Source organism: Prionailurus bengalensis, chromosome A3 (genome assembly GCF_016509475.1).
Source record: "Prionailurus bengalensis isolate Pbe53 chromosome A3, Fcat_Pben_1.1_paternal_pri, whole genome shotgun sequence".
Lineage (NCBI taxonomy): Eukaryota > Metazoa > Chordata > Mammalia > Carnivora > Felidae > Prionailurus > Prionailurus bengalensis.
The window spans coordinates 129,127,669-129,142,196 of NC_057354.1; the positions used below are offsets into that span (position 1 = coordinate 129,127,669).

Here is a 14,528-nt window from a genome sequence, read left to right on the forward strand (position 1 = left end):
GCAAGCTACCATCATTATTACTCTTGAAGGGAGAAGTCTGGTTTTTCCTACATAGGACTTCCTGCCTTGTCCTTTGAGGTTTGGATGATGAGTTTAAGTCTCTCATCATCTCTCCCTCCACTCTCTCCCCCCCTCCGTCCAACACATGCTAAGGAGAGGGGGTGTGTGTAATTGTCCTGATTGCTGAAATTGAGAGAAGAAACTGGAAATGTAAGGCTTAGCACCCCCACCCCACCCCACCCCACCCCAGCTGGGCTCCCTCCTGCTTATGCCTGTCCACACAAAGGGTGCATTCTGCTTTGATCTTTGTTCCTTGAGGTTACGCACATGAGGGTTATGTTATTTATTTGTTATTTTTAGTACAAAGCCCTTGAAATCCAGTGTGGTACATTACAGCACATCTCATTTTGGAATAGCCACGTATCAAGTGTGCGATAGCCCCGCATGACTATGGCTAATGGGTTGGACGGCACTGGTTTGAGGCAGTTCTGGGTATTCGTTCTGCTCAGTTTCCCTCTGAGCTGCCATGGTGATTTTGGTTAGGCTTGTCTACTCTGTAGACTCAACTCCTCCTTGGAAAAGTTACTCCAAGACTTGCAGAAAAATTTTAGCCTAATTATGACAGTGGATTTAAGCCATGTTCTCTATTCCAGAATGAAGATAGTATTGCTGATTTCTCTGATTCCTACTTATATATTTTTAATTAAAAAAATCATGCAAGATTCAGTTGTGGGTTACAGAAAATATTCTAGCTCTTAGCAGAAGGAGTTTTTTTTTTTTTTTTTTAATGGAAAATTAGGGGCTTTATGGAGATTGGGACTAAAAATCACTGAGAGGACTGGAGGAGCAGGCTTTAGATGTGTTTCTAAGACCAACTACTAGAAAAATGACAGAACCTGCCTGCTAGGGGAGCTGCAATCTGCCATAAATAAGCTGCGAAAGCAGAAAGCCACTCCTTATCAGTTGGCTCCAGTGGTAACTGATGACCAGGATACAAGCCAGCCTTTACACGCATAAAACTAGAGTCTGGGCACTGGGGCTTCTATTACCACTGTTGTAGAAGAATAACTAAGACTATGGGAGGGAGGGAGGGAGGGAGGGAGGGAGGAAGGAAGGAAGGAAGGAAGGAAGGAAGGAAGGAAGGAAAGCAGCAGAAGGCAGAAGTAACAGAGGTGTGGTCTCTACTAGAGTTCCGCCTCCCAAATTCCATGCAGCAGGTGCATTTACGAGAGGAGAACTAGATTATGTGTGGAATGCCAATATAGGGAGTCTGAGAGATGTAGTCTTTAACGTATCAACTTGTAACAGTAGTAGGACAGTTTGTAGGGGCAGAATGGCATTCAGTGAACCAAGCTGCAGTATCTGAGATGATCTGAAACCCAGGAGAGGTATTGTGTTTTACTGGCACCTAAACCTCAGTTATTTTTAACATTGTTGCTCTTATAAGTATACAAGCAACTTAATGTGATTTTTTTCCATATTTACATCCAGTGTTTATGTTGTTTTTATAATCAAATGACAATGATTACATTGAGTTGGTATTTTATACTTTTCTCAGTGTCCAAAGAGCCCACAAGAAACAGTTTTTAAAACTTTTTAAAAATTGAGATATATTTGACATAAAACATTGTTTTAGCATAAGGTTATTAATTTGGCATATTTATATTGCAGTATGGTTGCCATTATAGCTTAGCTAACACCACTACTCTGTCACCTAATTATCATTTCTTCTAGTGTTGGGACACAACTTTTTTCATGTTAAAAGCACAGTTTAGAGAATCTTACCAGAAGCCTTAAACAAAAACTGGATAAGTTAAGTTGTAAGCATTGGTTAGTAAAGCTTAAATTCATTTCCTTTTGGAAGTAAGAGTAAAGTTCACAAAGTTTTCTAGAAATTAAGTATCCTAACATGATGTATTTGTTTTCTATTGCTGCTGTAACATATTACCACAAATTCAGCCACTTAAAAACAATGCAAATAAGTTATCTTCTAATTCCCCCAGGACAGACATCTGGCAGACTTTTATGGGTCTCTCTTTAGTCTCACATGGCCAAGATCATGGTGCACACAGGGCTGTGCTCTTCTCGAGCCTCAAAGGAGGATCTGTTTCCACGCTCACTCATAGTGTTGGCAGAAGTCGATTCCTTGTGGTCATAGGACGGAGGTCCCTGTAGCCTTGCTGGCTGTCACCTCAGAGCTGTTTGCAGCTTCTAGATGCCGCTCACATGCCTGGGCTTGTGGTCACTTTCTCCATCTTCAAAGCCAGCGACGATGGGTTGAGTCTCCAATGCCTCAGGTTTCTCTTTGCCTCTTCCCCCATGGCATGTCCCGGACACCCTCTCTCTGACCCTAACTGAGAAAGCTTCTCTGTTTAAAGGCTCGTGTGATTAAAGCCTCGTTTAAAGGACCAATAATTTTGGATAATCTTTACTTCAGGGTCAGTGTCCTTAATCATATCTGCAGAGTCCCTTTGCCATGAAATGCAGTGTATTCCCAGGTTCCAGGGATTGGGACACGGACATCTTTGGGGGTCTTTAATGCTACTTACCATAAAGGGCAACTGGCCGGATAGTCTGCAATGGTGCATTATTTGTGGTGTGATAATGCCCTGGAGACTACTGACTGATTACATAGTTTACATTTTTTATTGCTTGTGCTGTGATATGGATCTAAATAGCCAAACTAAACTCTCCTTCTATTAGTATTAAGAAGGCTATTATTGAAATAGTGGGACTAGGCCTCAATTTTTGCTTTCTATTAAATGGGAAACTTAAAATAAGCGGAAGTAGATTAACACTAAACCAAGAACTTGGTTTTTATAGAACAAGTAATGTTTTTCTTTGATCAGAAGCAGATGTGATTGTTGTCATTTCCATTTAAAATGAAGTTAATATATTAGCATTTTTCTCCACATGGAATCTCTCAGGTGAGTAAATGGGGAGTCAGAATTTTCGCTTGATTGCTTCAAGATTGGCAGGAAGTTTCATGTTATAAACCTTTTAAACACTATTAATCATCAAGTTGTTTAGATGAAAAACAAAATACCTTTCAACGTGTATAGATGGGCCCTCTGAATTCTCTCCCTTTGTCTGGGTCATAGTAGCATTGTTCAAATGAATAATTTATTTCATAATTAACCTAAATAACAAATATTTCAGAATGTCTAAGAAATAAATGGGAGTTTGTCTTTGTAGGATATTAGATTGGTAAAAAATCAAGAACCCGTTATTTGCTTTATAAATGTTTCTGAAGGGGATTCTTTGACAATGCATCATGATGGTTTTTCCTTTATCAAATTTTCTTTTGTAAGTGCTCCAAGGAGGTACGATATACCAATAATGCTTCATTTCCCGTTTTTTTGTTGCTAGCCAAGATGGATTTTATTTTTTATTTTTATTTTTTTTAAGTTTATTTATTTTGAGAGACAGCATGAGTGGGAGAAGGGCACAGAGAGAGAGAAAGAGAGAGAATGAATCCCAGGCAGGCTCCCTGCTGTCAGCACAGAGCCCGACACGGGGCTAGAACCCACAAAACTGTGAGATCATGACCTGAGCCAAAAATAAGAGTCGGACGCCCAACCCGACTGAGCCATGCAGGTGCCCCACAGGTGGATTTTACAATGTATCTTTGTGTCTGATAATTGTCAGTAACCTCATGATCACCCTCTGTTCCTACGACAGTGACAGCCTACATTTTTGATCTTGCCATTTTCTTTTCTAACTAGGGTGAAGCCAGCGTTCCTGGCAGCAACACAGACCTGTTCCACTGGGGCACCGCGGCCACCATGAAAGTCCTGTCCAGCACCACAACTACCACCAAGGCCGTGCTGCAGGCCGTGAGTGATGGGCAGTGGTGGAAGAAGTCTTTAACTTACCTTCGGCCACTTCAAGTAAGCGATGCCTCTTTTTTCTGAAGACCCATTGTGTGGCTTGTGTCAGTCCCTCAGCACTGGCTTTCAGTTGTGTTCATGTTGTTACAGCTTTCTCTTCTCTAGATCCTTAAAATAATGCGTTAAGAAATCTAAGCCTCCCATCATCCAGGGGAAGAGTAATTTATTTTATAGAATGTGGCATTTATTTTATAGAATTTTGTAGGGTCTTGCAAAAGACACTGCTACAGATTTAGGTGTGATTAGATGTCAGAATTAGAATTTAGGGGGATGAAAAGGAAAATGATGCCATCAATGCTTACTTGTTTTTGCTGTATTTCTGTGGGCCAGTAGTCGTGAAAAAGCGCTAGAAGCTGGCAGGAAGGCTGAGGTGGTTGGGCGGCTGTAACAGTAATACCACATACTGGGGGGCGTAACAACAACCATTTCTTCCTCATGGTTCTAGAGACTGGGAAGTCTGAGATCAAAGCTCCGGAAGATTCAGTGTCTGCGGGGGTCTGCTTGCTATGTTCTCACATGGTGGGAGGGGTGAGGGAGCCCTCTGGAGCCTCTTTTATAAGAGGTCTGGTCTGTCCCATTCATGAGGACTCCATTTCCCAGAGCTGACCACCTCTGCAAGGTCCCAACTCTTATTTTTTTCGGGGTATGACATAGTGATTTGACAACTCTATACGCTATCCTGTACTCACCACAAACATAGCTGCCATCTGTCACCATACCACACTCTTACAGTGGCCTTGACCATGTTCCCTATGCTGTACCTTTCCTACCTGTGACTTACCCATTCTGTAACTGGAAGCCTGTACCTCCCACTCCCCTTCGCCCATTTTGCCTATCCCCCACCCCCTCCCCTCTGGCCCCCACCGGTTCTCTTATTTATGGGTCTGTTTATGCCTTTTTATTTTTTTCTTTTGGTTTGCTACTTCGTTTTTTAGATTCCACATGTAAGTGCAATCATATTTTATTTGTCTTTCTTACTTTACTTAGCATAATACCCTCTAAGTCTATCCATGTCAACACAAATGACAAGATCTCATTCATTTTTATGGTTGAGTAATATTTCATCATGTATATATACCCAGAAGCCCCACCCACCTCTTAATTGTCATGTTGGGGCTTAGAATTTCAACATGTGAATTTCAGCAGGTGACACGAACATTCAGTTTCTAGTAGGTGCTCTGGGTAAAGAGAGCAGCGTACCAGCCTCTTTCACCCATTCTGGAAGTCGAGGTCAGGACAAGCTGTTGAGCGATTGTGCTCTCTGTGACGCATGAAACCCACTGCTCCTCTGCTGACTTCCGTGCGTTCTCACCCTGCAGTCCTTGGGCTCTCCGGAAAGCTCAGAGGAAAGAGAAACATGCTGTTTACCAGGTCACCCCAGATGCTCTCTGGGTGTAGCGTTCAGTTTATTTGCTGTCCAACTACTCTTCAGGCGTCTTCGTTGTGCCAGAGCCCAAGCTAGTGATCGGGAGCAGGGCGGCAAGCCCTTCGCCTGGCAGAGCCTGCACACAGACCCGCCAATAAAGTAATTGTGCAGTAATGTAGCGGTAGGCAGTCATGCAGACGGTGAGGAGGCTTCTGCAAGGTGGCGGGAGAAGGATCCGTATTGGGGAGAGAGAAGTTCTGATGTCCGACGTGGATAGAAGGTGGGGTTCCCAGGACGCACTCTCAGCAGAAGCCTGACTGAGCCACTTAGAGCACATGCAGAGCCCTTTTCGGAGGAAGGTGCTTGACATCCTTGTAGAACAGAAAGGAGGCCTGTGTAGTATGAACAGAGTGAGCAGCAGGAAGAACGGTAGGAGATGAGAGGAAGGAGCTGGTGTCCAGAGCCTTGTAGAGACACTGGTGGGGTCCACAGGTCTTATTCTGAGTAGGACAGGGAACTGGTGTGGAGTGCAGGCAATGCTGTCGTGTGATCCACCTTCATTTAAGGTCATCTGAGTGCTGTGTAGAGAGCTGGCCGGGTGAGTCAGGAGTAGGAGCAAAGAGGCTCCAGGCGAGAGGTAGTGCTGGGGTGACTGGAGAGCCAGGGAGGAAGTGAGAGATGCGTTTTGTGGACCTGTGGGTGGTCTGGGTGTGGACTCTGCGGGAAAGGGGAGAACCGAGGATGACCTGGCCGAGATGGTTGGGTAGATGTCCATACCACTGACTGCGATGGAGAGTGCTTGACTTTGGGGGACGGCCCTGCGTCTCCTATCGTGGTGTGCGTCACTGGGGTTATGATTTTGGTCACTTTTCTGTCTCCCCTCGTGGACCTTTTGGGGGTATGTGTCTCAGATGAAATGTTTAGCCCTGTGCCTGATACTGGATCATTTTTGGTAAGTGTCCGTTGTAGTTGTCATCGTCATGTACAGAAGGGCCTTTGCTGCTGCCCAAGGTCATGGTTGGCACACGGTGGGGTGTGGGGTAGCGGGGACATGAGCGGGGACGTGACAGGGGCGCACTTTTTCAGCGGTGAGGTATGAGGCAGGCCTGCAAGCAGGGGGGTGGGGGGGTGGTTAACGAGGCAGTCAGCAATGGACAGGCCGCTCCTAGTGGAAGAAAGGCCTAGGAGCTGGTACGATGCGTGTAGTAGATCGGCTGGTTGGAGGGAAGAATTAGCCTTCGATGTTAACTAATGATGCTAACTAACCTCCAGGAACTTTAAGTGTTATTTTACGTGGTTTAGACTTGATGCTGCCGCCTGTTGGTATTGTTCAAAGCTGGGCAAGGGAGCTATGTGTACCAAGTGATGTTTGAGGAAGGTTATTCTGACTGTAGGCTAGAGACCTTGCCGTGAGTCGAACACTGATTGCTTCTTTGTTTCTGATTGCCTGATGTCAAAGTGACCGGAGAATCCAGAGGCGCTGCAGGGTCAGGTAGAAACGCCGCTTAGAGGGCAGCTGTCACTCCTACGTCCTCTGCTGGGTGTCTGTGTCGCTGTGACACTGTCTGTAGCTCTAACACACTGCACGTGGGTCAGTTTCTCCTGAAGTCACCCCTGCTTCCCTTCTCCCCCCACCCCCAGGGCCTTTCTTCTTACCCACTGTTCTTCACTTTGTTCTATTTAGGGGCGAGAGTTTGGCGGTGCTTATCCAATGGGAACCATAGCCAATGAAGGGCTAGAAAGACAAGGCTACCATCCGTTTTATGAATCTGTCCTCTCCGATCCCTTTGTCACAGAGGTAAGGACAGTGCGCCTAAGAACGTAGGCTCAACTGTCATGCTCTTGTGGGCATTTCAGTAAAAAAAACCTAAAATATTGTGGAAAATGTACATCTTTGGCTTCGTACTCATGTTATTCACTGGTTTTATATGACTTGTGTCTATTATGCCATATTGTGAGATTAAAATCTGTTTGAAACTTTACATAAAATAATGTGCTTTAGTAAGTGAGAAGTTATAATTCGCATCATCAGAAGATATAAAAGCCTATGATTCTGTTCTTAGAACATCTTCATAGAAGAAAAGACATCCTACTAAATGGTGTAACCGCTTCTGTCTAGTCTGCAGTGACCTGTGACCCGTATCAGCACGTTCCAGTAGAAAGCTTTGCAGAAGTATTGCTAAGAACTGGAAAACTGGCTGAGACGAAAACTGAAGGGGAGGAGGTATTTCCAACAACAGAAGGTATGAAAGAAAGTTCCAGCTCCTTGACTGTGTGTAAGTCTTACTAGGAGATCCGTAAGTGAAAAACTATATGAGTGAATGGAAGTTGGGAAAAACAAGAATATAAGTTTTCAGTAGTTTTGAATAGCTTAACCTGACACCACCATTCACTTATTTAAAACATTTATTGAGTACCTTCCGTTTTCTGGATACTTACTAATATTGAGGATTTAAAAGGATAAGGATGATAGGATTCCTGTATTTAAGTTTCTAATTATGTGAAGTGATTGTTACAGTGAATGGTATAAAGTGCTCAATAAATATTCGATGCTTTCCGATTTTATGTGTTAATTAAGAACTCTGAAGTATTTGCTTCACAGAACGTAGATGTGTATTTCATTTAAGAGTTTTCTGTGTGGCAGCATATCTTTCCATGTAGAATTTTTTGAAAAGAATTCAGTGTACGCAAGTTCACCAATGGCATCTTACCATTTGTGTGGTTTTTTCTCTTTCATCTCCTTACTTCTTTTTAAGGTTCCAGGATAGTTGCCTCAACTGTTTTCTTTCATTTCCCTGTCTCTCTGCTCTGTCATCCATAGTGAATACCTCATGATTTAAAGGCTGCCGGAGTTCCGGCCATCTTGTCTATATTCCAGGCATCAGTAAGAAGAAAAGAGGAGGGAGGGCAAAACATTGTGTCCTTGGCAGACCTATCCACACCTGCCACTTACATATTTCTGACTGTCTCTCACCACCAGTAAATCTGGATGATGCTGTCTTAACTGAGCACATCGATGTATGGGATAAAATTGGGGAAAATGTGTATGTGGAATAGAACTGCTGTTTTCCCAGAATCCTGTTCTTGTCACTCATTTTTGGATAATCTTTCTTTCAATCAGTATTTATATGTAGTTGGAAAGAGGGGGAACAAATACCACTTTTCTATCTACTGTGTGGGCCTCTTGAATACTAGAGGTTTTTATTAAGTATACCTTTTTCCTTCAGTTCTGAATGTATGTTTTTTTTTTTTTACCTCTTATTTCTGAAATCAGGGTGTCTCACAATCGATGAGTACGTTTTTGTTTGTTTGCTTTTCTCCAAAAAGCTGTTATTAAATTCATGGCACATCTTAGAAAGAATGCTGAATATACATGAAGAGTGTAGTTACATTGCTGTTTCCCCTTTTAATTATTCTTTATTACTGCTTGCTTTTCTTTTTTTGATTGTCTTTTAAGTATTTTTTTTCAGTTCCATAGACGTTTATTGGTAGGCGGCATTTGCTTTGCCTGCTGCAAGAGAAGCCCCGTATCAAATGCTATTAGTACAGTATTTTATTTAATCTGAATAACAGACCACCTGATAGTTACCATCAGTCGTATTTTACAGTGTAAAGAAGCATGTCTCGGAGATAAGAATAGTTTTGTTTTTATTTTTGTTTTGTTTGTTTTAAGTTACGCAGCCAGTGGTTGGTTGAACTGAGTTCAGATTCAGCGTTGATCGTTGCCGTGGGTAGTATTTTCCCTATTTTACCAGCCTCTGCAGGGGGCTGCATTAGACCTTGAATCAAAAATAATAACAGCAACGAACAAAAACATGCCAGTGTCACCTAGTTTGATATTTTCTATTCAAAATTTGTTAATATGTCGAAGATACCATTTTTTGCAGGGTGGAGTTTGCAGGAGAAAAAATTGTCCTGAAGAGTAAAAGCATCTCAAAATGGAATCACTGTTTGTTCCTTTTTCATCTTATCACACGTGACCTTTTTCATCTCATCACATGTGACCTGTCCATACTCATGTTCTGCAGGGATACCAGAGGAGTAGGAAGTGTCCTCTGTTTCACCCATTTGTTCCTCAGACCTGTTTCTGGATAAATTCTCTGTAATTGTTTGCTTGTGGATCAAAGTATGAATGGTTATTGAGCTGCTTTGCACAGATAGAATCTAAGACCTTAGGAAAATAGTGGGTTGGATGTCGAGGTGTATCACCCATTGATTGGCATAATAATGGACTAAAATCATAACCGGGAAGTTTGGAAACATGGATTGATACAGTGTTTTGCTTAGCTTGCATCATACATATATGTGCTGATGAGAGTATCTGTCATACAAAAGGCATGCTTCGCCCAAAGGCAAAACAGTGGCATCACATTGTCCAACCTGCAGATGCCTTCTTAGAGCAAGCATCCCGTCTCAGACTGATTTCTCAGTGTATTTAAGGCTTCTGCTATTTTCCAGAGCTGTGTTCTTTTTTTTTTTTTTTTTTTGAGAAAGTGAAAGTTCCTCATGAGGTGCAGATTTCTGGGTTAGTAGGCCTCCCCTTTTCATAGGGTCTTGAGAGTACTTGACCATCTCTGCTGCACTTGGTAACTAAATGATGGGACATTCAAGTGATCTTGAAACATGAAGCAGGTTAGAGAGACTTTCTTCAGGCACTGTGTGGAGCAGGGGACACGTGTCTGATGATGGACCAGGGGACCCCTTCCAGTGCCTTTTCTCACCATACGTCCTTTACTCACTGAAGGAGTGGTCCTTGAGCCACCTGTGTGCTCGGCATTGTCCCCGTACTTGGAATATAAAGTCACAGAAGACCTTGTCTTGTCCTCCAAGGGCTTACTGTCCAGGTGAGGAGACAAGACAGACACATTTGTGTGTGATAAGGGCTATGAGAGCAGACGCAAGAGGTGTTGGGATTATAGACGTGTGACAGCCACGTGGAAAGGTGGCCTGAAGAGGCTTCCAAGCTGGTGATACTTGACCTGGGATTTGAAGGATGAAGAAGGGCAACGTAGATCAAAAGAGCAGGGGGAGTTGTTTTCGCATTAGAGCCCCTTGGAAAAATTTTTAAGAAGTGCTGATGCCTGGGATCCACTACAGACCTTGTATTTCAGAACGTCTGAAGTGCAGCCCATGCATGAAATATTTTTAGAGTTCCTAAGGCAATTCACTTGGGAAGCCATGGTGAAGACCCTTTGGAAGTTTCACTTAACACGCTAGCATCTCCCTACCCATCACGTGTCTGTTCTTCAAACCGACACACTTGCTTTGTAAACCTCTCACCTGACAATCCGGAGAATGCCATCGATACCTGTTATGTCTGTGTCTGTTCTCTTCCCATTGGGGTCAAATCCTGTGTGTCCTATCTGTTTCTAAGGTGTACAGGCCTGCTCAGGTTTTCCATATGGCAGACGTGAAATCAGCGTCTCCACGGTGACAAGAGTGAGCACCGTGTGTGCGTCAGTTGCTGGGACAGGAATTGAGACCACGCTCTTGGCGAATCTGACTCTAACTTCCCAGGGGCGTGTGCGCTGTTCTTAGTAGTGTCTGTGAGATTTTAGTGGGACTGCAGGTGTTTTGTTTTTTTTGTGTGTGTGTGTCCTGGTGTTTCATCAAATTATCTTTTCTGATGCTCAGATTTTACTACTCCACCAAGGGAAAGAATCCAAGTCCGTTGAAGTATTAAAAATTTTTCCCAATATTATTCAGTTGAGTGGGAAAAAGATTTCAGAATGCTTGTATATATTAAAAATGGAATTATTTTTAAAATGTAGAGGTGATTTTAACAATCTCTTAGTTTACATCTGGGGATGCAATTTATGATGCATGTTCATAAGCACTGTCAACATTTGACATCCCTTGATAATGCTATTTTATCTGAGATAGATGTCTTTGGGTACTTTATAAAATCAAATATTTGTCAGAAACTCAGCAGATTTGAAGAGTGATATAGGCTGACCCAAAATAGAAATTGTGAAAATATGACTTCTAACTTTGGTTCAGAAATAGGTCATAATACAAATTAAATTTCCCAATATGATCTGGCTTTTCAGAATTTTTTAATAAAGTTGATGAAAAGGTTTTTATGGAGACTAGCTGAAGAAAATTGATCATTATTTATTTAGCTAAATGAATGATTTAATGGCTAATGATTTCCAAATCAATAATATGGGCAGCTCTCCTATGTGAATTTAGTTCTGGAATTAAATTTATCATAGAGTGCTTTCCAGAGGCACTTAGTTTGCACAGAATTAGTGCTTGGAGGCTTATGCATAGATTTCATCTGATTTTGACTGTATAACTTGTTTAGAAAATGCATTATATTCAAGATTTTAGAGCCAGCATTGCAAATTAAATTCATATACACTTTTAAATGTAAGGCAGGCTTCCCCCCCCCGCCCCTCCCCCCATATACCTTAATGGTACAGTAAAATCACGCCGACTCAGTCTGTAGTCATCATGACACCTGGTGAATCCCAGTAAGACCTTTTGGGATCAGTCTACTTCACATCCTCACTGATAATTTTGTCGAATGTTCTTCAGTGGCTTCAGATTCAAAGACTGAGCAACTTCCTGTATGTGGGGTTTGATTTTCACTTTGCAGAAGTCCTGGAGTCTCCATGCTGCCTAGAAGGTTTTAATGCCCAGAGGCGTGACTTCATGGAACCCTAATTACCATCCCGAGGCCCCATCTCCAAATACCGTCACACTAGGGATTGCTGTTTCAACAAATAAATTTCAAGGGAGCACAGACAGTTTGTTCACAACACTGTCTTTACAAATTAGCTACTTTTCTGAGTGTAGGTGATTTACATTAGCTTTCCAAGCCCGCATAGAAAGCAAGATAACACTGTCTCCTTTGGGGGGTTTTTGTGATGCAAAAAGAATTAGAGCTAATTCATGCAAAGCATCTTTCTCATATCTGGCTTGTTGGAGCAGATATTTTAAAAATTATAGGTATTTTTGTTTTATACTACTAATAATTATTGCTGGGTAAAGAAATGGCATGAATGCAGGCAAAGAGTTGGCATATAAATCATTAGAGATTCAGACTAATTTAGCTGGTGTGTAGGACAGGGATAATACCAGTTAAAACTGTAAATTAAGGTTGGCCCATATTTATTGAGACCTTGAACATCAAATAAAATTTAATTTTCATTCTTCAGGAAATGGGAAACCATTGAAGAGCTGCATATCTGCATTGCGTTTGTGTATATGTGTGTTTTAAGCTGTTGAGACACGATTACACTGATGCTTGATGAAAAATAACAGGAAGTTAGTATGAAAGTACGGTTTTAAAATGGATTGGAATGGATTGGAAGGCATCAAGTAGGGTTGAAAGATTCCAGTTTTTAAAGGAGAGTGTGTGGCAGTGGAAGTAGAAAGTCTGTGGGAATGAGTTCTTGGGAAATGAATCAGCCTGCTTGGGTGGCTGACGGTTGGAAGCAGGGGAGAGGGTGAAGTCCAGGATGACTCTGGGATTTTGTGTTTTGCTAACGGGAAGAATAGTGCACCCTTTTCAGAAATATGAATGATACAGAGGAGAGAATTAGTAACGTGGGGGGATATTTGAGTGGCAGTGTCACAGTAACCGGTCGGTAATATAAGTCGTAGGAAACGGATCAGGGCTCTAGAGATAAAGATTAGGAAAGTACTGAGGTCTCAGCTGAAATGAAGAACACGGCTGAGTTCTCCTGGGTAGAGATTGTGAAGTGGAGTTGACAGGTAGGGATGAAATAGTCTAACTGAATTCCCATAGTCAGCGGTCGAGGAGAAGGCGATCTGGTGACGTGGACACGGAGGAGGGTCATTTGAGGAGAGCTGCGGGGAACGCTGTGACCCTGAAAGCCAAGGAGGGACCAGGTGGCAGTGCCTTGTGGTTCGGCGAGATCTGAGAGAGGATGGCGAGGCCTGCAGAGTGGGTTAGAAGGGAGAGCTCCCAAGGGAGGAACCTTTTTTCCCAGGACCGGTGTGATTTACTTATGTGTTGGCACAGGACCAGTAGAAAGGGACTTTCTTTTTTGTTGACTGAGGAAAACCGCGAACTTCTTCCACAGACAGGTTGGGAGGAGCAGCTAAGTGAGGGTCGGGTCCCAGTGAGAAGAGGCTGAGTAACAGCAGGGATGGCAGAAGTGCACCCGCTACTCGGGTGTGTGCATGTCTGCTCTTGTCGTCCTGCTGCAGCCCATCTCCACGCCTAAATGCAGCAGCTAATCCATTAACAAGTATGATTTAGGGGCGCCTGGGTGGCTCAGTCAGTTGAGTGTCTGACTTCGGCTCAGGTCACGATCTTGCAGTTCGTGGGTTCGAGCCCCGCATCGGGCTCTGTGCTGATGGCTTGGAGCCTGGAGCCTCTTCAGATTCTGTGTCTCCCTCTTCCTCTGCCCCTTCCCCGCTCGTGCTCTGTCTCTCTCTCTCTGTCAAAAATAAATAAACATTAAAAAAACACTAATTATTATGATTTATATGAAATGGAAGTAATTGCCTCTGTTACCGCTCTGGCAATTCTTAACAGAAGAACCTATTATCCATCATCTTTGGGGGGGAATCAAAAAGTGTCCTAACTGAAGAAAGTCATTTGTTCCCTCAAGTCTATACTGTTTGGTGGGGGTGGCGGGAGGGAACTTCTAGATGCTTTCTATATGCTAAAGAGATGATACGCGTTGAAAACTAAGGCTCTGATCTAAAATTCACAATGCTTCGAAAACCAAAAGGACTTCTTATAACTTGTTTGGCATCAAAACCTGAATTAAACTGACATGAGGTTATTTAATCTTTGCTTTATCTCATCTAGTGTGAGCATTCAAATGTTTTACAGCAGAAATGTAATGTCTTTGATTCTGGGTGCTCTCAGAACGTGCTGAAGGTATCATGTCATAGGTGATACATTTCTAGCATAACTTCCTGGAAGTTCAGAACGTTCTGAATTCTGGGACACAGAGCCATGCAATAAATCAATGGTGGGTCTGGGTTCTCTTTCTGAAGATGGTTCCCAAATTACTGTATCATTCTGCCTGTTTTTATAGTTTATAGATGCTGTTTTAGTTGTTCCAAAATGTACCTGGGATTTTGGTTTTATGTTAGGTATGGTAAGACACCCAGGCGTGGAAATGATGGTCATGAAGGAAGTTTCTACTTGCAGATCCCTGGACATAGGAGGCAGGACAGGCCACCCAGGGCCCCATTGTTACAGCAAATACTTGACGCCCAGGAAGAGACACGCGACATGTACTCGGGGAATCAGAGCAGACTGTTTATTTCGCACCAGGGTTGAC

At 42.8% G+C, this 14,528-nt stretch overlaps 1 protein-coding gene across 2 annotated transcripts in view; it reads left to right on the forward strand.

Moving 5' to 3' along the window:
• NBAS (NBAS subunit of NRZ tethering complex) overlaps positions 1-14,528 on the forward strand; it is a 339,195-nt gene that overhangs the window by 204,260 nt on the left and 120,407 nt on the right. For both annotated transcript variants that reach the window (XM_043604496.1, XM_043604497.1), the window contains 3 exons: positions 3,726-3,890; positions 6,941-7,054; positions 7,376-7,499. In XM_043604496.1, coding sequence (XP_043460431.1) covers positions 3,726-3,890; positions 6,941-7,054; positions 7,376-7,499 — 403 coding nt within the window. The remainder of the gene's footprint in view (positions 1-3,725; positions 3,891-6,940; positions 7,055-7,375; positions 7,500-14,528) is intronic.